We start from the raw sequence: 25,297 nt of genomic DNA on the forward strand, positions 1-25,297 counted from the left end.
TTTTTCTAATACGGACCTGATTTTTTCAATTAGTTTAAAGATTAATCGAAGGAACTAATGGAGTGAATTGTTCGTTTCAAATATCAATCAAATATACTGGGTTGTTCAAAAGTTGTAAGGAATTGAAAATATTGGTGAATTTATAAAACACCCTGTATCACGGCTATGGGAAGATTAGACCTATCATATATAGGATTTTTGGACTCGTCTGGGGCAGCTCTACCTCAGGTTAACGTATGTACATTTACCAATAAAACACCCTGTATATATTTCTTTTTGTGAAATCATTTAAAAAAAAACAGTAGTTGATTTCGTGAAACTGTTGTAGAAAACATGTTTTTGTACCTCTTTTATTAACAAAGTTAAAGGGGGATCAAATTATAGTCGTATCGATTCTTTTCTGTTGAAGAACATTAGATTTTTACCGAAAAAATGTAAATTTACGGTATGGTTAGTGATTTCCTTTTTCATCTGAAAATACCTAGACTCGTGAGGAAAATATTCGCTTAAAAATTTTCTACCGCCGAAACTAAAATATGAAAAAAAATGGACGGTAAAAAACATTTTATTTGTATTGTCAGATTTTCGAGAAATAATTTTTTTCAGGTATGTTTTCTTAATTTCTTCCCTCGAATCAAAACTTTCGACTTCACGTCAGTGCACTTCTAATTTTCTCTTCGAACGACTCGAAAGCATAATAAGGTAATTAACGAGAACTTCTTAGTTTTCCATGTATCTACACTAGTGATACTACCGTAGACTTACTATCCCAATATGTCTGTGGATACTACTCATACGATTCGAAGATGACTAATGACTAAAAGATATCAGCGGATAACGTAAAAGTGAAATACACAAAAATGAACCGCACTATATTTGATATTTACTTGTGTCTACATCATGTTTCGCTTTTGCTATCTGACCATATCCTGTCTTGGAAATTATACCTTACAATCGACACCAGCAGTTGAAGCCGTATCATGGATCTGTGAACTATTTAATAATTTGATACGACAATATGAGGGCCGCATTAACATTTTTTTTATTTTACTTACAGTTCGGGCTAGTGATATTTCAGGAGTTAGGTTTCAACATTGATACATCTAATACGATAATATACCTAGATCAATCGAAATTTATTGACAATGTGAAACCATCAAATATAACAAGTTATTTTGGATTTTCACTTTTACTCATCCCTGGAGATGACACACAATCTTCGTGGTAAGTGAACAAGTTTAGTAGTTAGTATTTCGGCAAAGTTTACACCAGAGGCGAAAGCTTCATTGTCTTCTTTGCAAAAAAAATAGGCTTAGATTCTACTCAGACACAGGGTGTTCCCAAATTGGAGATACAAAGGAAAATAAGAGATTTCTTGGATATTTTTAAGGAAAAAGTGCTATAAACACAGTGAATCTAAGTCACATTTACAACGTAACGTAATAGTAGAGGAGCCCGGTACGCTAAATTTTCAGTTACTAAAGCGTCATGGGGACCGATTAGATTGTGAAGATTTGGGCCTAAAACGAAAAATAATTTATGTTCATTTTGACATTTTAGTGAGGAGGAGAGCGTGTGCTAATTTTCAAAAATGTTAAAAAAAATCATTCACATAAAAATACTCGAGCGCCACAGACATTCACGGTGTTTACCCGCTTTGTTTTTCTAACAACCGAGAGATATTATTCTGACGAGTAATTAGGGGAGGATGGCTGTACAAAAGAGTAGAAAAAAAAACAGAAAGTTATTCGAGCGTGTCAGATATTCGAAGGGAATATTTAGAAAACTCAAAAAAGTGTCCTATTAAAATATCTGACGATTTGGATGTGATCAAAAGTCATGGTAGATTTTTGAAAATGTGAAAAAAAAGTGACGTTGAAATACTCGAGTGCATCAGATAATTACACAAACGATTTAACTTGATGTTCTAGTCGTCCCAAATGATAATCTGACAAATATATGAAGGAATATTCTTAATCTGGAAATTTGAAAGAAAAATTTTTTTTTTCTAATTTCTGAGTGGAATAAATTATTACGCGTATATGTAGGTGTAATGTTATCATTATTTATTGATACAATAATAGATTAAAGAATATAAAAAATTTTATTTCACAGTGACGTTTTTTTTTACAATTTTGCCACTCACCCATTTCCTTATGCCACGCTAAAATCATCAGATTATTGAAATATATTCTGTTCTGTATGTATTTAACTTACTTAGCCTTAATCTGACGCGTTCGAGTTTTTCTGAGATTTGATTTTTTTTTAATAATCTGACGGGCTGTCCTCGGAGCACGCCCTTATATGAAGAGTTCATATATGGTAGGAGTACAATACAAGGAATAAGGTTTCTCCTCATAGAGAAAGGAGGGAAAGAGTGACAACTCAGCGGTAAAATAAATAAGCGTGATTGTGGCGACTTTATGGGCAGGGAATGGAACTAATGATGTTGATTCTGCGCATTTGGCGCCTTATTATTTCATAATTCGAAACAACTCACAATTTGAATGAAAACCTGCACCGAAAATTGTGAAAAAACTGTAATATCAATTACAGTTTTTTCAATATTTCAGTGAGGTTTTGCATCCAATTTAATTTTTTCTTAAGTAATAATACTCAACGAATTTTGACATACTTTTTATTGCACATAATTATACAAATTGATATTTGTGAACAGAATTTAATGAAATAATTGAATCAAATTATATATATCGTATTGTACCACTTAACTATTAAAGAAGGAAACATTTCATTTGAAGATTGACAATAAAACAATTATTTTTGTGATAACTGACGAAAATCCAGGAAATCGAAGGATTGATTTAGAATTGGAATCTGCACTTCTTTGGCAGAACTCCAACATAAGCTTTTTGAAACCTGGAACAAAGTGAAAAATTAATGGTGATCCTGAAGAGACTTTTATTGAAAGTATATAAGGTGATAGCAATAGAACAATATGAAGTGAAAATATAGCTCCGTTTTCTTAAATCGACACAACTGCTCTCTTCGACATTTAGGTACTAATATAAAAAAAATTCTCTTTGTTAAATGACTCTCTTCCTTGGTATTAATTTGATTTAAAATGCCTGGTTTTTTCTTCACAAAAAGGGAAACAGTATCAGTATTCGGTTGGTTATTTCTGATCCTATCTGAACTTGAATCTGTTAAACTCAGCACACAATTAATTAAATTATTCTGATCTGAAAGCAGAGCATAATTTGGAAAATTATCATCTCAAATAAATAATATTTATCTGTGAAAGTTCTAACACAAACTATAGTAATCTGTGGTTTTAAGTTTGAATTTCAAATTTCGAGTGATGCCAAATATAAACAAGGCAGTTTGGTTCGAATAATCTATGTTCTAACCTAAAATTTTCATTTACAGTTTGCACTGTTATTATAAGATATTTGTTATTATGTTAGCATGAAATGAAAATCATCGAAGATTTGAAGATTCCCAACAGAATATTGAAGTTCCGTACATATTTTCAAGAAATTTGAAAACAACTTCCAAAATAAATGTGTGGATACAAAATAAATCACTGTGCATCCTGATAGAAAACAATTCCTTTATGAAATGAAGCATTTGATTTGTTCCAACTATCTCTTAAAAATATCGAAATGCATCAATATTTTTGAAGCCATCAGTATGAATATATGGAAATATGTAAAATATTCTGGCTCCGTAATCAATGGAAAATGTTAAGACTCCAATTCTAATCAAATTTGTTCTTAATGTGTACCTACATTATAGCCAACTTTACTACTCAATTCATCTTGATTTTGGCATTGAAAATAAATGAGAAGTATTCAAAATAAATATCCACAATAGAATATCTTGTTTCTTTCAACACCTAATTTGTTTTCACATTAAAATAATTATGGCCCTCTTGGAAGTATGTCAATCATATGCCCTTAGGATGAATTTATGGAATAGCAAAAGAATAAAAGTATTCAATCTCAATCACATGAAAATTTGTCTAGTATGTACCTAGTGGTATGTTTCAATGTGAGTTTGAATGACCCGAATGACAGTATTGTTCGATAGCAGCAGTCTTCAGTGAGATATTGATTGTTGTCATTATAATGGGACTATTTTGTGAAAACTTTTTTAAACATGGGCTTTATGAATAATCTGGATTTTTCAAAAAGAATGTTGATTTTAGTGAAGTATCTTCTTATTATTAGAGCTGTGCCAAAGCTCAGTAATTTGTAATCAAATCGAGGAGTTGAGGTGAGCTTATTCAAATAACTTCATTTTCAAACTAAGTTGGCTATTACTTCAATTCTAAAATCTGAGACATGACATCATAGTAAATATTCATTTCTGTGGTTTTTTTTCCACAACAGAACAGAGTTGCATTCAGCCAAAGTATACCCAATTTTTTGAATTTCACAGATAATTTTTTTTTTTGAGATCAAGTTATTCGAAAACGGCGCTTTGTACGAGAAAATATGAGAATTACTTTTATTTTTCAAATTAGCCAAATATTCTTCAATGAACGTTCAAATTACTTTTAAGAGTTGGTTTCTTCGAATTTCTGGTATTTTTATGGAATGTAGTTCATAATACAGAAACAGAAGAATGTGTATGGAATCTTGTCTTCGGAGAAGATGTATCACATATAAAAAAGCTTTATTTCAAAAATCATCTCCTTCGATAGAACCTTTTACGAGATATAGCCGAAAATCACATTTTTTAACGATTTTCAACAGCCTGTATCTTTTAACCGGGCTGAATCGGAAAAAATGGTAAAGGAAAAAAGTGTTTTTTTTGACCTCAGGAATCTTGGGTTAAAATACACTGCTCAACAATTGATAGGGATCACTTACTTGTTCTAAATTTATTTCTGAAATATTCGCTCCAAGATTATAAATTTAGTCAGATATCAGAGTATTTTCAGTTGATAATATGATTCACTTGAGATAAGAATGAAAAAATGGAAAGTTGAAGAGAAAAAAAGACTTTATTAGGAACACTCAAAATTCTGTGTTTGAATAACATAAACATTTTATGATGAAACCACAAGAAGGCTGAAGTTTCGGTTAAGCTAGTACCTAGTTGGTCCCCCACGAGCTCGTCTCGAGCATTCTACCCTACGAGGCATACTTTCGATCAAACGATTTATAAAATTTTGGGGCAAATTCGTCCAAATGTCCCGTAAAGCGTTAGAAAGGTCCTCCAGGTTATTGATCGGTTGTTCTAAGGTTGACAATTGTCTAGACATCTCAGACCAGACATGTTCGATGCAATTCATGTCTGGAGAGCGAGCTGGTCAGTCCATCCTATCAATAGCATGAGTTTCTAGCGCTTCATTGACCAGACGACTACAGTGTGGACGGGCATTATCGTCAATTAAAATGAAATCCTCGCCCACGGCAGCCGCAAACGGAACAATTATGGGTTCAATAATCATATCGTGATATCTCTGGCTGGTCATGGTGGTGTTCTGCAGAACAACCAACTCTGTGCGTTGGTTCAAACAAATGCCTCCCCATACACATATAGAACCTCCGCCAAAAGCTGTTGTGGTTACCATAAACTGTTCTGCATACCTTCGACCTCTTTCCCTCTAAGCAAGAATACGTCCATCGGAGTTGACCAAACGAAATTTAGAATCATCCGTAAATAAACATCGGCTCCAATCTTCAAGTGTCCAATTGCGGTGCTCCTCAGCCCATTGCCGTCGATGAACCCGGTGTTCCCTAATCAAACGAGGATGTTGTACCCTCCTACGTGCTCTCAAACCACGAACATGTAGTCGTTGTCTTACAGTCTGGTTCGAAATTAGATCTCCTGTTGCAACTCTCAGTGATCTATTGAGCCGCGAAGCCGGGTAAGTGGGATTTCTCATAGCATTGAGGATCAAAAGACGTTCTTGGGCAGCTGTTGTACTGCGCTGCCGACCTCCCCCATGAACATAAGCTACTGAGTCGTTTTGAATGAACCTATTCCAAGCCCGACTCACGACACTTTGCGAAACATTCAACCGCCGGGACACTTCTCGCTGGGACAAACCTTCCTGTATCCACCGTATGATTTGGTCCAGTTGCACAGGAGCCAAACGTCTTCTCGGCATGACTGATAAGCTGATATTGTTCTCATTTCTTCAATTATTGTCACCTTATGTGTTTGAACGAGAGAAAAAAACAGATTTAATAACAAATACCACATTGCTTTTCACTCCACCTGTAAGAGCCTACAGATAATAATCGATTTTGTGAACAAGAGCCGATGAAGTGAGGAAGACTTTGATATAATCAACTCAAAACATCTCACTTTTTCCTTAGAGAACATATAATGTACAGATATTCACGAGATAACTTGAAAAAAATACAAATGAAGAGAAGTTCATAAGTGATCCCTAGCAATTGTTGATCAGTGTATATGTACAAGTCAAAGACTCACCCTGTATATCTATTTCAAAAATATATTTTTGGTGAATGAAAACCTCCTTTTTTTTTTTTTAACTTTTTATTGAGGTTTACAATCTACTTCTGTGAAGTATTAAGCAAACATGATGAATGTTATAGACATGTAGAGGATATTAAATATTAATACTCCTTCATTATTCTTCAATTCAAGTCAACTGGCCAGGTTCTCTTCAATCTTCTGATATTGAATGGACTTTCAACTAGCTGATTTATTAGGTTGTTTTCGTGGCCTTGTAGGTTCTGCTGATATTTGTTGAAACGGTTTCTGATTTCTTCTTCGATGAATGGTATTCCCAGATCATTGTGGATGGTGAGATTGGAGACGTACCAAGGTGCGTCTGTTAAAGTGCGAAGTATTTTTGATTGAGTTCTTTGAATGATGTTTTTGTTTGATGGTTTTGCGCATCCCCAAAATTGAATGCCGTAGGTCCAAATTGGTTTGATTATTGCCTTATATATTAGTAATTTATTCTTAAGGGATAATTTTGACTTCCTACCTATGAGCCAGTACATGCTGCGGATTTTCAGATTGATCTGTTGTTTCTTTGCTTGAATATGTTTCCTCCAGTTCAGACGTTGGTCTAGATGTATGCCAAGATATTTCGCCTCAGTACTGATTGGAATTTGTTTGTTGTTTATTTTGACCGGAGGACATAGGCTTCTTTTGTTAGTAAATGTAACATGTACTGATTTAGTTTCATTTATTTTGAGACGCCATTTTCGATACCAACCTTCTAGTTGATTCAGGAGTAGCTGAAGATATTCCGAAGCTGTATCAGCGTTCTCATGAGTTGACAGTACTGCTACATCATCTGCATAGGTAGCTATCGTGCTGTTGGGATGTGTTGGTAAGTCAGATGTGTAAATGAGGTATAGGACTGGTCCAAGTATGCTTCCTTGAGGAACTCCTGATCTGATTTGAAGTGTAGGTGATATCGCTCCTTCGTATTTGACCGCAAAATGTCTATTAGTTAAATAGGATTTAAACATAACGAAGTATGGTTGTGGAAGTAGCTTCTTCAGTTTATACAGGAGACCTGTATGCCACACCTTATCGAATGCCTGAGACGAGTCTAAAAATACAGCTGAGCAGAATTTGTTTTCTTCGATACTAGTGGAAATGGTGTTAACTATGCGATGAATTTGATGTGCTGTTGAATGGTTTTGTCTGAATCCTAGTTGGTGGTCTGGTATTATGTCATGCAAGTTTATGTCACTTTTCAGTCGTTTTAGTATTAGTTTTTCGAATAGTTTTCCAATTACAGGTAACAGACTTATGGGTCTATAAGATTTCACATCATTTTCGGGTTTATTCACTTTATGTATCATAATTATTTCAGCATGTTTCCATATATGTAGTGGGAAAATATGATAGGCTCATCATTCTGTTGAAAATTTTTGTAAGGAGAGATATTACTTCTTTTGGCAGTTTTTTCAAAATTTCTGCAGTAATAGGATCGTATCCTGGTGCTTTTTTGTTTTTCAGTTTTTTTATTTCTTGCCATACTTCTCTAGAGATAAATGGTTTGATGGGAAGAGACATTTGGCAGGCAACATCCAAAAATGCTTCTATTTCTTCTTCAATATTGCTCGATTGTGGATGATCTGGAGAGAAAACTTGATGAAGATGTGCAGCAAAAGTGTTCGCTTTTTCCTCATCTGACTTTGCCCAATCACCGTTTAGTGTTTTGATAGGCGGTTTTCTTATTGTGGGTCTCTTAAGCTTCTTTGTAGCCTTCCAGATGTTATAATCGTTGTTATCATCAATCTGCAGGAGATGATTTTCAAATTTTGAGTTGAAATGTTCCTGGAGTATTTTATGAAGTTTTCTAGAGTACTGATTGCATATAGTTTTGTCGATGGGATTACGGGATCTTTGCCATCTCTTTCTCGCTCTCCTTTTCTCTTTCAATAATTCTCTGATTTCTAAAGGTATTTCTGCTTCAAAAGTATTTTTTCTTGTCGTAGGCGGTGTACTTTCCCAGGCCGCTTTCTGGATCATTTCTGTTACATAATTTGAAGCAGCTTCCAAATGTTCTGGTTGTTGTAGGTTGATATCTAGTGTGATGTCTCTAGTTAATATTGACTTGAACATTTCCCAATTTGTTTTGCCCGTTACGAGTGTAGGCTTATTGTCCTTAAATTTTGCTGATGTACTGATCGTTAACAAGATGGGTGAATGATCCGATGATAGGTCTGAAGTTGGTTCTACATTGATATAATTATTGCTGATACCATTTGAAACAAAGAAATCTAATATATCAGGAATTTTGTTTGGGTCAGTTGGCCAGTAAGTTGGTGTGCCTGATGAAATTACTTCATAGTTTTTGTCCATAATAATTTTTATTAGGTTGCGTCCTTTTGGATTAATTAGTCTTGATCCCCAGTGAAAATGTTTTGCATTCCAATCTCCTCCAACTAAAAACAGGTTTTCAAAGTTTTGGAAAAATGTCTTATATTGAATCTCTGATATGTTATGTCGAGGTGGTGAATATATGGCAGATATGTCGAAGCTCCACGTTTCTGTAAATACTCTAATGTTTGATGCCTGTATCTCCTTAGTTACGTAGTTAGTGAGGGTATGGTGTTTGATACTTTCCCGAATAAGTATTGCTGAGCCTCCATGTGCTCGACCATCAGGGTGTTCCGTTGAGTATGTTTTACACTTAGGTAATTGAAAAACGGTCTTTTCGGTGAAGTGAGTTTCTGATATCAACATTATGTCTATATTGTATGTGCTTATGAATGTTAGTAATTCATATTTATGATTTGGAAGGCCATTTGCGTTCCAGGAAGCTATTCTAATTAACTTAGCCATTTTTTAAGTTCACAAGAGTTGTTAAAAGATTGAGTATGGTCTGATTTTGATTCATCATCTGAGAAATCATGTATTTGAGGTCTGATAGAAAGCTTTCCATCATTGATTTAATGGATTCCGATTCGGTGCTCTGCATAATAGGCTGTTCTTTTTGTTTTTGCAGTACTTGAGAATATGTTCTTCCTGTTGCCGTTTGTGTATGTAGGTTTGCTGATCGTATGGGTGATTACATTCTTGATTTGTTTCTTTCCTCAACTGTTGTGTTGTCTTGGGATTTTGATTCTTCGGTTTAGATAGAAGTTTGTATACTTGGCATCCTTTATAATTAGCTGGATGATCACCTTCACATAATGCACATTTAGCTGAAGTTGTTCTCGGTTTTGCACATGTCTTAGAGTCATGTTGGTTGCCACATTTGACACACATAAATGGCCTATTGCAGTAGCTTTTTGAATGTCCATATTCTTGGCATCGGGTACACTGTATAATCTCTCTTTTTTTCCTTGGTGGTTCTATAGTTATTTTCATGTTTGATATGTATTGTAATTTGTAAATATCTTTGTTATTGTCTTTGGGCTCTAGATCTACATAGAATGAGGGAAGCGGTAGTTTCGATATTCTGTCTCTAATATTCATAATATTTCTAACTTTGTGGCCTGTTTTTTCAATTTCCTGTTTGATTTCATCAGTGGGTACGGTGGAATGTAAATGTCGGATAACAATTCTATAAGCTCTGTCCTGCTTGACTTGGTATGTGTGATATATAATATCTTGCTCTTTTAAAAATCGAACTAAACTTCTGTATGTTTCCGGCACGTTTACATTTATCTTAACGATGTTGTTAGACAGAGTTTTTGAATAGTACTGTTCGTTGGCTATGGCACTAGATAGTATTTTATTCATTTCATAATAATTTGTGACACCATGTATAAAAATTGGTGGTGGTTTGGAGATTCCTTCAGATGTTTCGGCTGTATTCATATCATTTGAATCATTGTTGAGATACTGACAATTTTTGAATAGGGAAGATGGGGTGAGTGATACCTCAATTTAAAGGTATTTTTATACTGATTTCAGCACAGTAATCGTTTTTTCATTTTATGCATTAGTTCTCGAAATATTCATGCGTTAGTTAGTTAGGAAGGAAGCCACAGTCATGGTTGTTTTGAAGCTCAAAATGTCGATTTTTCACAAAACACTACAAGTGCCATGAAAACACGACTTCATTTTCAAATACTTAGTTAAGAATATTTCGAGAACTAATGTATAAAATGAAAAAACAATTACTGTGCTGAAATCAGTATAAAAATACCTTTCAAATGAGGTATCACTCACCCCATCTTCCCTATTCAAAATTTAGGGGTGAGGGTTGTAGTAGCAAGGGTTGAAGCGCTATGCGTCCGTAACCTATATCTTAAGTTGTCCCCCTCGAAACAGAAATCGACCTGTCCGAGCATTTCTATCGAAAAACTTTATTTCGTCTGTAATCTCGTCTGTTTCGTTTTCAAATGGCCACCCTGTATTTATTCATGAAAATGAAAAATAAAAAAACTCAACCCAGCACATATGTATTCCGAATTTTCTTATGAAAATATGTATAAAAATAAAAAATATGCTGCACTTATGGGAAGTTGTTACCTTGAAATTTTCCGGAAGAAAATCGAAATAAGTTAATCCTGCACCTACGTTTTCTTCGACGCGAATTGCTTCAAATACTTGTACTATATTTGTGCTGTATTGTTCTGGTCAGATTATCAGAAATAACTCTCATCTTTTCTTCAAATGATGGGAATTAGTTAACAGTGAATTGTTTGACAATCGGAAAGCTATCAGTGAGCACAAATATATCCAACTTTTCCTCATTTTTTTTTCTTCTTGAGGAATTAGCAGGAATGTTTTGTAATACCTTTACATGTGTGTAGCACAATTTTGTGATTTTTTCATGGAAAATAAAACTAAAATACAGGCATAATTTTTTTTTCATTGTGGCGATATGGTGGGAAATCCAAGGAACTTTTATTGACATATTAATGGTACGATTCAGCATAAATGTAGCAAAAATTTATGAGAATGTGAAATTAGGAATTCACAGTTTGGCTTGATTTACAAGCCAAGGCTTGACTTTATTTCAAGTCAAGCTCAAGTCAAGTAGTTGTTTTTCAATCTCAAGTGAAGTCCAGTATTTATTTATCAAGTACTTGAATCATACCAAGTTACTTGATTTTTAGCAGTTTTATTGTGTAGTGTTACATTACAAGTTTATTACTATTGAAAAACCTCGAGGCATTGTTTGATTTCATAATTTTCAACCCAAGATCTAAGACATATAAGGCATCTTATAGATTTGTCGCCTTACTTATTGCGGGCTTTCGTAAATGTAAGAGCAGCTCTGGAAGACTGTCTTTCAACAGTAGCTGAATATGCTGACGTTGATAAAGAAATCCATGGCCATTTTGGCCAAGTTTAGGAAGATATTTGTGAAACTATGAAAAGATACCAGTAGATTTCATAGAAATGTGAGAAAACTACTAATAAAGTCACACTGGCGAGTGCTTCAGTCTCTCGGCGCTCGAGGAATCCCCTTATTTAGTCTAAGTGCGCACGAGATTGCAGAAATAATAATAATAATAATAACAGTACTTTATTGCATATGCAACTGGCCATCGACCAAGGGTCCTTCAGCCTGTATTTTAACAATTTTTGGTACATTGAATTTGTTTAAGGTAAAAGGTTATTATTATTTCATTTTTTTCATATCAAACTTTTGATCTTTGCTATAAGTGGGAGTTCTGGATGTTTTCTCTTAGATGTATTCCTTCTGTCTTCCTGGTATTGAGAAATCACTTCATCCAACTGGAGTAACCTATTATAGAATGCCTTATTCAGTCTGCTCATTCTTATCTCAATAGGTTCTATTCTGGTATTCAGATAAAATAGACTGTTTGGAGGATTATGAAGTGGATTTCTAGGATGTCTCATTCGGGTTATGGTTCTCAATGCGGTGGTTTCTGCTACTGTGAGATTTTTAATTGCTGGAGGCTTGCAGTTGGCAAACACTGGGTGTGCGTATTCTAATAAAGGTCTACAGATTGTTTTATATATTATTGATGCACTTTTGATGTTAATGCCTTGCTTTCTGTAAACTAATTTGGAAAAATATTTGGCTCTTGATATTGTTTTTCTCTTCATCAACTTGGTGTGTAGGTTGAAGTTCAATTTACAATCAATGTTCATTCCAAGGTATTTGATTGCAGGTACAGGTTTTATGCTTTTTCCATTAATCTTCAAAGTTGGTGATGCAGGAGAGATTTTGTGGTCGAAAATTATAAACTGCGACTTGTCTGGATTAATCTTCATTCTCCATTTCCGGAACCAGTTGGAGAGTTCATCAAGGAGTTCTTGAAGCTTCTGTGTGCAAGTTTTTAATGTTTTTGCATGGGATACCAGAGTTGTGTCGTCTGCAAATTGCAAAATGTAAAGGGAGTTCATATTTTCTCGGATGATATCATGGCAAAAGAAATTGAAGAGTAGTGTCGAAAGAGGAGAACCTTGAGGAGTGCCTTGCTCAGGTAGAAAGTAAAAGGACGTAAATAATCCAACTTTGACAGCCAATGTCCTGCCCTCCAGGAAGTGCCTACACAGTTTAATGAGATGGGGTGGGAGGTTGATTTTATGCAACTTGTAGAGTAGTCCTCTATGCCATATACAGTCGAAGGCTTTTTGTATATCAAGACTCAATACTGCAGACTTCATTTTCTTTAATGTTGAGTTCTGTATATTGGATGTGAGAATGGTGAGAGGGTGGTATGTAGATCTTTTGTTCCTGAATCCAAATTGGCACTGCGGTATATGTTGTTCGATATCAGTTGAAAGAATTGATCTGATTATTTTTTCATAAAGTTTTCCAAGTACAGGTAATAAGGTAATGGGTCTGTAATTCTCAAATCTCTGTCTGTCCATATTGGCCTTGGGAATATTAATGATGTGTCCTGTTTTCCATATAGCAGGGAATATCCACTCATTCAAGCAGAATTCGTAAATTTTTATAAGATGTTTATGCACCGTATCATCTAGTTTCTTCAGAACAATCCATGGAATATTATCATCGCCTGGAGAGCTGTTTTTTGAACTATGTAGTAGTTGGTAGTAGTCTTCTTCTTCTATTGATATTGGTTCCACACTGTCATCTTGTCTTCTGAAATAACTATCATACCATTCATCTATTTGAGCTCTATTGCTGCTATCAAAGAGGTTGTCGTCGGTAAATTTATATCTTTTTTTGTAGTGTTCTGCAAATAATCGTGCCTTCTCTTGATCTGATTTATATTCTCTGCCATTCTTGATCATTATAGGTAAAGTGAAATATTGCTTATATTTGGATAATTTATTTACCTCATTGTGAAATTTTTTTCCTTTGGACTGATTTATATTATTGCAAGCAGTAATCAAGTTATTCTCTCTGTATTGTCTTTTTTAAGTTCTGGACTTCTGTTATCACAATATTCCCTATACATTCTTCTTTTATTTTTTATTAATTTGATTATATAAGGCGGCAGCTCATGTAAGAATGGGTGTTTATTTATTTTGGGAGTATGCTTCTTGATGGACTCTGAAAGTTTCTTATTGAAGGATTCGATGTATGGTTCGCTTAGTGGTGTGTTACCATTTTCCTTAATAAATTTTTCCATCTCCTTATCAATCTTCGTTATCTTGCTCATCTTATAGTTGTATGCAATCCTCTGCTCAGTATATTCTGGTTCTATGTCCATGTCAAATTCTATCACAAATGCAAGATGATCAGAACCCAAATCAGGTGATATTTGTATTTTTGATATATTCTGCTTGATGTTACTTGAATATAGAATTAAGTCAGGTGTGGTATCTTCATTTCCCTCCATAAGGAATGTCGGGGGTGTTTCAGCTCTTGCGAAGTTACTGTTCTTAAGGAATTGTTCAATAGGTTTCATCTTTCTTCTTGTGCCGGCATTGAAATCCCCAACTATAATGGCATACTGATATATTGAAGCTTTGGTGAACAGTGTTTCCTCTATCAGGCTGTTTGGATGAAAGTACACCAAAAATATGTGTAACTTGTCATTTTTAAATGGTACACTAATGTGAGTAACTTCATTCATAGGATTGTTTACCACTGGTGGGTTTTCTTTGCTGATTTTTAAGGATGGATGACATTGGATTAAACTTCCACCTCTTGTATTCTGCTCTTTGTGCCCAATTTTCTTGATTATCGTCCAGTCCCTGTAATTAACATTGTGAGAGTCTTTGATCTTGGCTTCTACATACATAGCACACTTTATGTTGTTTTGTTCTATAAAGTGGTTGGTCAGATGTTTCTTTGGGATGTAGCTATTGATGTTATTATATAATATTTTAATTTTCGACATGAATGTTCAAGTTATTATACATTGACTCTGTGGGGGAAGGCTCTTCTGGGTCATCCAAGTCGAACATCAACACATACACTTTGTTACCCCAAAAGACGGCTGTAGTATCCACATTATATTGGTTGATGAATCTTTTTTTTAATTTCAGTAAAAGTTCGTTTCTGTTGATATTCTTAGGTTTGTTTATTTTACGGAGGTATGTGTTAATGATATCGTCGTGCATCGAGATGGGAGCGTGAATCCTCTTCGTTTTTTTGGATAAATCCTCTATACCCTAGTTTTTCTGTTCATTATCTTAATAATGGTATTGGGGATGCCTTCAATTGGTTTCTTAGGATGTTTAGGACACTTCAGAGACCATGCTAAATGGTCTTCTGCACCGCAGGCTAGACACTTGGGTGTGTTATTGGTTCTACATTGTGACATCTTGTGTGGACCTTGACATTTCGAACATTTTGGAGGGCTTTTGCAATTTTCTGTAGTGTGGTCAAATTGCAAGCATTTTCCACAGGGTATCGGAGTTGGATCTGGTGGGTGGCTTGGATATACTAAGTAGTGGCGGTTCAAATAAAATAGACCATTATTCAAGAGATTTTCAAAGGATTCGATTTCTCCAGTGATAATTCTGATGAATTTAGTTGCGACATTGTTTTTCCTTGAAATTATTCTCTTGCAATATCTGTGCTTTATATTTATAGAATTGAGGTATTGGCTTATGTCTTCTTCTTTTATGTTAACTTCTACAGCAGAAATTACTACTGAATAGGTTTGTTGGGGCTCTTTAATTTCTCTTGTTCTTCTTTGATTTGTTGTTTCTTTGTATATTATAATTTTTTTCTCCTTCTTGAGTTCCTCCAGAGCTTCAATGAGTGCTGTCTTATTATTATTGGATTTCAGGATGAAACCTAATTTGGTTTTCAAAATGACATCTTTTGAATTGGGAAATTTCGCACTCCATATTGCGGCCATTTCCATTCTGTCCATTTCAATATTTTCTGTATTTATGTAATATAAATTAGCGTAATCCATATATTTTATTTCATTCATTCTAGCGGAATACTTTTTGATAAAAGCATTTGTTGTTGAATTTGTGGGTTGTGGTATTATTGTTTGTTGACGATTATTTTGGGTGTGTATAGCAGATGTTGATGGTTCATTGTTGACAACGATTTCCATTTGGGTCGGAATATTTTCGTTGTTATTTTCTATCAATAGTGGTTGTTTGAAAACGATGTCTGGTGATTGATTCTCATTTTTTTTCTTCGTAGTTCGCCCAGTGGTTCTTTTTTTGCGTTTTTTATTTGATATTTGTTTATTTCCGTTTTCCTCTTCATCTGATGCTATAGTTGAAGAAGCGCCACTATTTTGAGACATTACTATCTTGTAGAAACTTCAACTTCTGAGTAAATTGATTCGATAATTTTGAATCAATATTCTAATTCGAAGTAATCGCTAAATAACTCTTATCGGAACGGCACAGATGTGATCGCGTCTGTTGTTCGCTCGGAACTGGCAGAAATATATGCCGTGCGACGCGTGCATATCAAGCTCAAGTAATATCAAGCAGGTTGATATCAAGTCAAGCAATAAAGATCTAAAATCAAGTCAAGCTCAAGTATGTAATTTTTCACGAGCTTGATTTTCAAGTCAAGTAGTTGGCTAAGATGTCAAACTACTTAGCTAGATGAATCCCTAGGTGGAAGAAGTGCTAAACTGATTTTTGCCATGAACAGCCATTGAAACAAAATTCTCGAACAGTGCTGGCCTAGCCTATTTTACCCATTATGTGAAATATCTTGGGAACCGTGTGGATTGAAGAAAAAAACCATGATGTTCTTGTGCATGTCTACTTTTCCTTGTTGCACACATACATTTGAATCGCTCACAATAGAAGATTCGAATAAAATACTCATTTACAATTTTGCTGGTTTTGATTGAGTGGAATATCGGAATATCTTGTACGAAATACAACGCAAGAATGAACTTTCAGAATGGTCATTCAAATAAACGTTCAACAATATATACCTTCCATTTTTGTATTGTTCAAAAATCAAGGAAATGATATCAAAATTATGTTAATCATTAAATATACTGCTCCACAAGAATTAGGGATATCGTATTCAATCGTTTAGAAAAGTATGTAATCTTCGAGAAAATCGCTGTAAAATCATTTGAAACTCAATAACAACTTGAATCGATCCAATAAAAATCAGTATGAGACATTTCGTCGACCTGGTCGCATTTTTTCTGTAGTTTGATTCTTTGCATATGCTTCATGAAAGTTCTTATTTTGAAATGGAGTCAGTTTATCAACGGCTTCGATTTGAAACGAGTTTTCTGAAAATGCCAAGACGTAAATTAATAAACGCTGAGGCTAATAGGGCTATCGGAATGCTACAGGGTGGCCTAACTCAGGTTGATGTAGCGGAAAGACTCTAAGTCAGCCAAAGTGTGACTTTGAAATAGGTTCAGAGAGACAGGTTCCGTGTTGGAAAGACCAAGGCTCGGTGGGCGACGAAAAACAACACCTGCTCAGAATTGTTTCATCACCGTTTCGGCGAGAAGAAACCCTACATCTACATGTAGAATGCTACGAAATACTCTTCAAAATGCAGATGGGGTCCAAGTTTCCATCGAAACCATCAGACGACGTTTGAGAGAGGTGAATCTAGGTTCTAGACGTCCATTAAAATGAGTTCTATTAACACGTGATCATAAGCGTCAAAGACTGGAATGGGCAAGGCAACATATCAATTGGAACGATCATTGGCGTAGTGTCCTTTTCACTGATGAATCCAGATATGGACGATTTTCAGATTCTCGAAGAATCCAACGCATACCCCGTAATCGTCGCTATGTCCAAGAAGTCCATCCATTCCGAAGGTGTAGTGTTATGGTATGAGCCGAGATATGTTTCAACGGACGCACAGATCTACACATTTGTCCTGGGAATATGACCGCCATACAATATAGGGAGCATGTCATTGAGAATGTTGTGCCAAATTTTCAAGCTGCTATTGGTGAAACTTTTCAATTTCTAGACAATAACGCATGACCGCACCGTGCAGCCATTGTTGAGAATGCGCGCGAGGAGCTTGGTATTCCACATTTACCAATACCTCCGCACTCACCAGATTTGAATTGCATAGAATTTAAATGAGATATGCTCCAAAGAAGATTAGATAATCATTAACCTACCCGAGAATGCTTAAATGATCTGAGAGCTTCTGCCCCGTTTATGAAACCAAATTCCTCAAGAAATGATCACAAACCTAGTGTGTAGTATGCAAAGAAGATGTCAAGCTGTTATTGATGCCCTTGGAGGCCATACATTGTATTGATAGTCTTAAAATGCTTGAATTTTCTGAGAATAAAATTTCGTTATTCTACTCGATTTTTCTTAACCATCCTGTATACGCTGCAGACATACAGGCTAAAATTTATTTCATTTCCTGAAACTTGAAATCATATTAATATGAACTTTCATCACAAAAATCTCATTTAAACTATATTTTTGGCATACCATCCTTTTTACAATGAAAAAGAAAGATCCATTGATTTTTCTCAAAATTAATAATTAATATCACAATGAAACCTCTTATTGAAAAACCGTTTATAATATCTGAAGTGGTGATCCAAAAACTTTACTTCACTATAGATTGGTGGTGTAGGATCAGAGAAACTAAAAATGTTTTGAATTATATAATGTTTCTTTGTATATCTAAATTATACCAGACCATCTTTTCTGTGATATTTTCTAGTCAATAACTTTTAGTAATGCTCATCTTTTCTTTATTTTGTAAACACCTTCATAAATGTTACAAATGATGTTTTCCGTAAATTTTGTAGAGCCCTGAGGATGGAAATAAATTTTTTCGAAACGTCGGCGAACTAACAGAGTATCATTTTCCTGTTTCTCTGATCCTACACCACCAACCGTTTATAATATTTGCTATTACTTCAAGTGCACACGTAAACAGGAACTTTTTTTTTCAGGTTGCAGGTTGGTGCCCCACGCAGTAACAGCCCCTCTCTCAAATTCAAGAATCCGGGGATAATATTCACGTGCACTATACCCAAACCTTGTAAATATATAGAGATTGATAAGGGTATGTTTGAAATATTTCCAGTATAAAAAATGAACAAAAATATCTTACAGGGGAAAACAGAAATATTTTGGATGACGCTTGGATTGGAGCCTCAATGGATGTCAGTTTGAAATATAACAGAACTGTCGTAAGTTTTTTTATAAGTGTACATTACACCAGGGCCGCCGCCAGACATTTTGGCGCCCCGGCAAAATAAAATTTCGCCGCCCTGCTTTGTCTAATTTATCTGGCTCGATACAGATTTATATCATTATAGGCAATACTACCTACCTATTCATCAATTTTTGTTGGAGTTTTAAATTCATATGTTTTGTTATATACCAGAAAAAATTATTTTGGCAGCTAAGGGCTCTGTAGAAAAACCATTTTTCACTACCTATTTCTCAGTTTTACGATTCAATAAGTTATAAGTATATATTTGAGCCCCATTATTTGCTTTCGAACTCGGGTTCTTGAATTTTCTTCGAAGAAGCCTCTGATATTGTTCTCAGAATTCTTTTCAATTTCATATGAAATCGTATTTTTGAACTTAAAATCACCTTGCTCAATTTAGCATTGGACGTTTTGTCCTGAAAAAAAGGACTAAGCTTTCTAGTAAAAAGACGACGCAGTTCTCAAAGACTGAGAGCGCCTTTCAGGACCGTAACTAGCCAAACTGTCTTAGGCAGAGACCCATTTTGCCGCCCTAACAGAATCTAACTTAGCAGAATGCCAAAAATTAATATTGGATAATCGGAGCAGGGCTCATTCTAGCGTTTCTGTCTCCTAGGCAAAAATACAACTCGGCACCCTTGCAGGTTTGGGATTTGGTACTAAACAAAAAACCTGTGGGAGGGGTAATTGGTGAATTTGTATTCAGAGATTTAGTGTGGAAAACTTCACCATTTTTTATGAAAAGTGTTTTACTAAAGAAAAAATGCATTTTTTATGGATTCAAATTTAAATCGAATAGATGATTAGGAAATGGGGAATGTAATGAATGATAAACGTGCTCAACTGAATTCTAATGAATAAATCATGAAATATATGAATTTAATTCAGTTTTCGGATTCTTCTGCTAAGTTTCGACTTCATAAAACGCTCGACATTTCGTTTTTTTTTCAATATGATTAAATAAAACAACCGGATTATGCGGAAAAATGGTTATTTCAAATGTGAATACGCCCACACCCAACTCTAGTTATTTTGATTCAAAAAATTCATGTGAAATTAGTTAAAATAAAAAAAAATCAATAGATTTTCCTAGGAATCCAGATTTCTTGGAAAACGTAGACAATGCCGCCCTCCATTATTTGCCGCCCCTATAGAGCGGAGTTCCTTCCTGTTGTTGCTGACCAAATTGAATCTCATTCGGTTCTTTGAATGTTCATGGAATTGGCGCTTGGCAATTTTTAATTCACCACAAAGAATGGAATTTTTTCCAAGGCCATATTTTGTGTCAAAAGATATGTCTTGTTTCAATAACTGACTTTGCGCTCCTACAATTTGGCGCCCCGGAAAAATATCCGCTATGCCGATCCTAGTGGCGGCATTGCATTTCACTTGCCCGCCCATCTGAATAATTGTTGAAAATTGTCCACATTCTATTAGTTTAGAAGATACAGGATGCATTTCATCTAGAAATTCACGGCTTGACTTAATATTCAAGTTACTTGACTCAAGCTAAAACTAAGTAGCTTGAGCTTGATTTGGAATCAAGTCAATGTTTCAATGTTAAGTTGAGTATTTCTTTATTAAGTACTTGACTTAACATTGATTGAGTTGATTCCAAGTCAAGCATCAAAATTTTTTTAAATTGTTACTCACAATTCCACAATTTCCAGAAAGAACTCATTATTGCGTTATTCTACATAATTTAGTTGTCGTATTCTTATACCACTTCCATAAGAATTGATTACCTACCGACGTTTTGAAATTTATCGTTTTCCATTATGAAAAAAGATTTTTTTTGTAAATATATTTTCAGGTTTGTGCACCACGGTGGGCCCAAATGGGAGGTGATTACAAAATGCGAGGAGCTTGTTATTGGTCATATCTTAAGAGTAAGCTCTATTATAAGAAAAAGCCTTTGGAAAACGATTGTAAGTTATAATATATTTTCTGAGAATAGTGAGACTATTAATACTATTTAAAATAACGCAGCCAACGATTTATTGATAGTTGGAGGAACAAAGATCTACAATTGGGCTCAAGGCGAGGCAGGATTATCAGTGCACATACCTGAAGTGAGAAGTACATTCTTTACTTCACCTTTGTTGACCATTATAATATTTTGTTGATTTCAATCTTATTGTTTAGGATAAAAAAGAGATGTTTATTGGCGCACCGGGTGTTTACAATTGGAAAGGAACGACTATGGTATACAAAGATGCAAAAAATAATATATCTCCGAGCAAATACACACAATACTCAAAAGAACAAACACTTGATGAAGATGCTGCAGCAATATTCAATCATTTCGATATTGCCAATCCCACAGCTACTAAAGACATCAACGTATTCAGTTATTACGGTGAGTACTATCTTCATTTATAGTAATTCAATTATTCATACATCGTTTTGATTTATTATTTTCAATTGAGAGACCTTTGGCATCTTTGAAAAACATTTAAATCTCCTCTGAAATACGGTTCACGTTTCGGAATGTATAGAATCCAAAAATCGAATAAAAAGTCTGTCCATAGCTTCATTCGGAAACTAAAGAGCTATTGGCTTGAAATTTGGTACAAAAATCATTTGTCATAACGTATTGATCATCCACGATCGAGAACACGATCCATGAATTTCAATTTTTATATCGTCCAAAAATAAAATTCATAACTCGAAATTACCGGAAGAAATATACTTTTGGAATCGATTTGTAGATGACATACTTGGTTGCCTTTCTGGAACATCAAGCTAGACAACTGAACACATTTCAAAATTAGATGAATAATTTCCACTCAAACAAAAAATTCGAATTGGAAAAAAAAAAACCAATAACCTCATTCTCAGAACTTCAATATCACAATCTAACCGAAAAATTGTATTTAACTTGTTCAGAAAACTCATGCCTATTATTAGGCTGAAACTGCCCATATTCACACCCCTTTCAACCAAGGGCGTAGATCTTTTTTTTTTCTTGGGGGAGTTAATCAAAAAAAATGTTTGACGACATTGTGTACTCATATTTATAATTTGAGAAAAAGATAATGATAAGAAAATTTGAAACAAATTACTCGAAATAATATTTTTTTATTACCAATTCGATTGTTCTTATCTTATTCTGGGTGTTCCTGAATTGGAGTTACGAAGGAAAATGAGAGATTCCTTGCATAATTTTGAAAATAAAATGGCCCATAAACTTGAGCCCGCAAACGCTTTGTTTTCGAGATACATGGTGTTTCTTGTAGTCCTACTTTTTTGTGATGCTTAACCAGTTTATCGAATCTTTATTAATCTTCGTTACAAAGTTGGTAAATAAGTACCAAAACTTATAATAAATTTATTTATCCCAGCTACTGGATCTTCAAAATAATTTGGAATTTCCTGAGAATTACTATAGAGAGCTGCTTGAATTTTTTTCTCGAAATGGAATGCAGATACGAAAAAACTACAACAAAACAAAAAGTGTAGTACTGAGTTTCTTTTTAAATTTTTGTAGACTACCAGTGATTCACAAAAATATAATTCCGAAGGAAAGAAGCTGTCACCCTTCCAGAAGAAATTGCATTCAAAATTAGGATATCACATGATGAAAACTTTGAATAGAAATATCTTTTCCAATTCAAGTTGAATATCTTGTGAAGATTATCTTTGCCAATTCAAGTTACATATCTTGTGAAAGGGAAAGTGCTTTTAGAGAAAAACTTGGACTTTAACACCTGTATCTCAAAAACAAAGCGTTTGCGGACCCATGTTTAATAGGACTTTTTTTTCTATAAATGATCCGAGAAATCTGTCATTTTCATTTTTACTTCCAATACAATGTAGATAATCAATTCAAAACTGATATCACCACAAATAAATTGCAATTTGAATGAAACACAATAAATTGTACAACACAGCCCAGAGGATGCGAATTTCTCAGTTCAGTTCTTTGATAACTACAGTATTGAAATTTTGTGACGAGAGTGATACAAAAAATCGAAAACAACGAGTAAGTGTATACCGATGACGATTGAAAAAATCACACATGTCAAAAAAGGGGCGATGCCTAGAAAGCGGATAGATGAAGGGAAATAATAAATCAAATAATGAATCAAAAACCATCAAATGTGCTGCATTATACTGATAAATATCCAGATGTCCCGCCATCCTCTCTTAGTGCTGTTTACGAGTTATTGACGCTGAAAAAACAAATGCAATCATCAGGCTTGTTGGCGTTCGCTTTGCTAAAGGTTGCCGAATTTTATTGCCAATTGAAGCCGCTTTTGGATTATTTCTCTTCTCAATTTTCCGATCAGAATGTTGATTCCTCAGAATGTAATGAAAAATATACGAGAAACGATTCCATTTTACTATTTCCAACTTATCCTTCTTAAGAAATAAAAGAAGTTTTATTATTTCATACCAAATTCCATTATATTATAATCTTTTTCATATCAAATCAACTAGAGTTGGGCGTGGGCGCAATTGAATTAAAAATAATGGTTCATTCGCATAATCCTATTGTTTCACTCGATAATTCAAAGAAAAAATGTTCAAGCTTTTAATTAGGTCAAAACTGAGCAGAAGAACCTGAAACTGCAGGGCCCGCTCTAGAGGGAGGCATTATTCACTTTTTCCGAGAAATCTGGGTTCCTGGAAGAATGAATTTATTTTTTTTTTGTTTTCAACGAATTTCACAAATGATTTTTTTATCGGAAAGTTTTTAGTCGGCATTTTCAGTGTCTTTCTAAGATGGCAAATTGGGTCTCTGCCTAGGCCGGCAGTTTGGCTAGCGACGGCCCTGCGTAGAGGACACACAAGATATTGAAGCAGAACTGAAAATATTGTTATTACGTATAAATTAAATGTTATTGAATGAAAAATTAATGCATTGAATCGCAAAGCTTTTGAAGTTAGATTCAAGCTGGGACCATATAATATACAGTGATTTTCACAAAATTGATATATCGCAATTAATGAAAAAAAAAGAAGTTTTCAGAAGAGATATGAAATATCTGAGTATTTGTAAACATACTCGTCTGTGAACGGTTCACTTCACAGGGTGATCCGAATGAAAACTTTGTTTTCATTCTTTTTGTACGCCCTTGTATAAAATAAAAACGATCATCTTTGAACTTATCATGAAAACCATACAAAATTTGTGCCATTCAAACAAAGAACAGATATATACTCAATTTGATCGCTGTTTTCAAATTCATATACGAATTTTTTTCATCCCATATACCGACGACTGAGTGATATTTTCCACATGACACGTGAATTGAAATTTTTGAATACGGACCTACAGTTTTTATTTTTTGAGCGGATAGAGCATGGGTATAGTATAATAACAAACCTGTGGAAAATTTGCCATAATGAAGAAGATATTGGAGTTCATCATACTTTTAACAGTTTTTCATGAATCACCCTATACCACTGAAAGCAATATCCTTACAGGCCATTTACATCTCCAATCCTCAGTTTGAGGTCCTTTTGTCCTCTATCTCCACAAGTCACCCTGACAACTCTGTATTCATTATATTATATTAGGTATGTTTATTATTTTTCATAGTAAAAATTGACTTATTTTTTAGGATATGCCGTAACTTCTGGACGTTTCTACTCAAAAGAAACTTTTTACGTTGGAGGAGCACCTCGCTCTGGATATTATGGTCAGGTAAGTAAAATAGTCTTGAACCTAAATTTTATAATATGAAATAAAAAAGGGTTGAGTTGAACAGTTGATCTCCGCCTTTTTTCACATATAATTTCCCATTTGAAGTCATTATTATTGTTGTTAGGTATATAGGTAAATGATGGTAATTTAAATAGAAAACTTTTGAGAAATGAAAAGCTGATTATGAGTTTTTGAACAAGATATAAAAAAATAGTATATTCTAAAACAAGTTGCAGAATGGGCTCCTATTCCAACACGAATGCGAAATTCGTAAACGAGCGACGAAGGAGCGAGTTTTCGAACGCATGAGTGTTGGAATTGCCTTCTGCAACGAGTATTAGACGATATTTTCTCAATTTCAGTCAAGTTTTGTGGAATATTGTCGAAATTCAATGATAAATTCAGATTATATATCCTAGTGACTTTTGTATTGTGTCTTGGCAGTTGGTGTGACTGTTACGAACATTGACAGATTACGGATTTTGAATATGAATCGTACGTTCTGAATTTTGAAAACATTTACAATCACGCATTAAATTCGTGAATTATGTCTGACAAAATCGATTTAACAACCATCAGAATAAAGAGAAATTGCAAATAATGTTGCAAATCATTTCACTATATCCAAATCATATTATATTATATTGACAATTATTGACGTTTGTTGAGATTTGATAGGATTGGAAGTCAGAATAGACAACCACAAAACGAAAAACATACCTGAA

At 34.4% G+C, this 25,297-nt stretch overlaps 1 protein-coding gene and 1 long non-coding RNA gene across 2 annotated transcripts in view; one reads left to right on the forward strand and one right to left on the reverse strand.

Moving 5' to 3' along the window:
* Positions 1-952: 952 nt before the first annotated feature.
* Positions 953-25,297, forward strand: part of LOC123683505 (integrin alpha-PS4-like) — a 47,400-nt gene continuing 23,055 nt past the window's right edge. The window contains exons 1-7 of the mRNA XM_045622598.1: positions 953-1,224; positions 18,654-18,766; positions 18,817-18,893; positions 20,733-20,847; positions 20,909-20,991; positions 21,065-21,278; positions 24,490-24,572. Of these exons, the coding sequence (XP_045478554.1) occupies positions 1,019-1,224; positions 18,654-18,766; positions 18,817-18,893; positions 20,733-20,847; positions 20,909-20,991; positions 21,065-21,278; positions 24,490-24,572 (891 nt within the window). The 5' untranslated portion in view covers positions 953-1,018. The remainder of the gene's footprint in view (positions 1,225-18,653; positions 18,767-18,816; positions 18,894-20,732; positions 20,848-20,908; positions 20,992-21,064; positions 21,279-24,489; positions 24,573-25,297) is intronic.
* On the reverse strand, positions 2,044-2,592 carry LOC123683515. The gene is made up of 2 exons (XR_006747995.1): positions 2,218-2,592; positions 2,044-2,164 (listed from the first exon to the last, which is right to left on the reverse strand). It is a non-coding gene; the product is annotated as an uncharacterized LOC123683515 (long non-coding RNA).

This window comes from Harmonia axyridis, chromosome 1, assembly GCF_914767665.1.
Source record: "Harmonia axyridis chromosome 1, icHarAxyr1.1, whole genome shotgun sequence".
Lineage (NCBI taxonomy): Eukaryota > Metazoa > Arthropoda > Insecta > Coleoptera > Coccinellidae > Harmonia > Harmonia axyridis.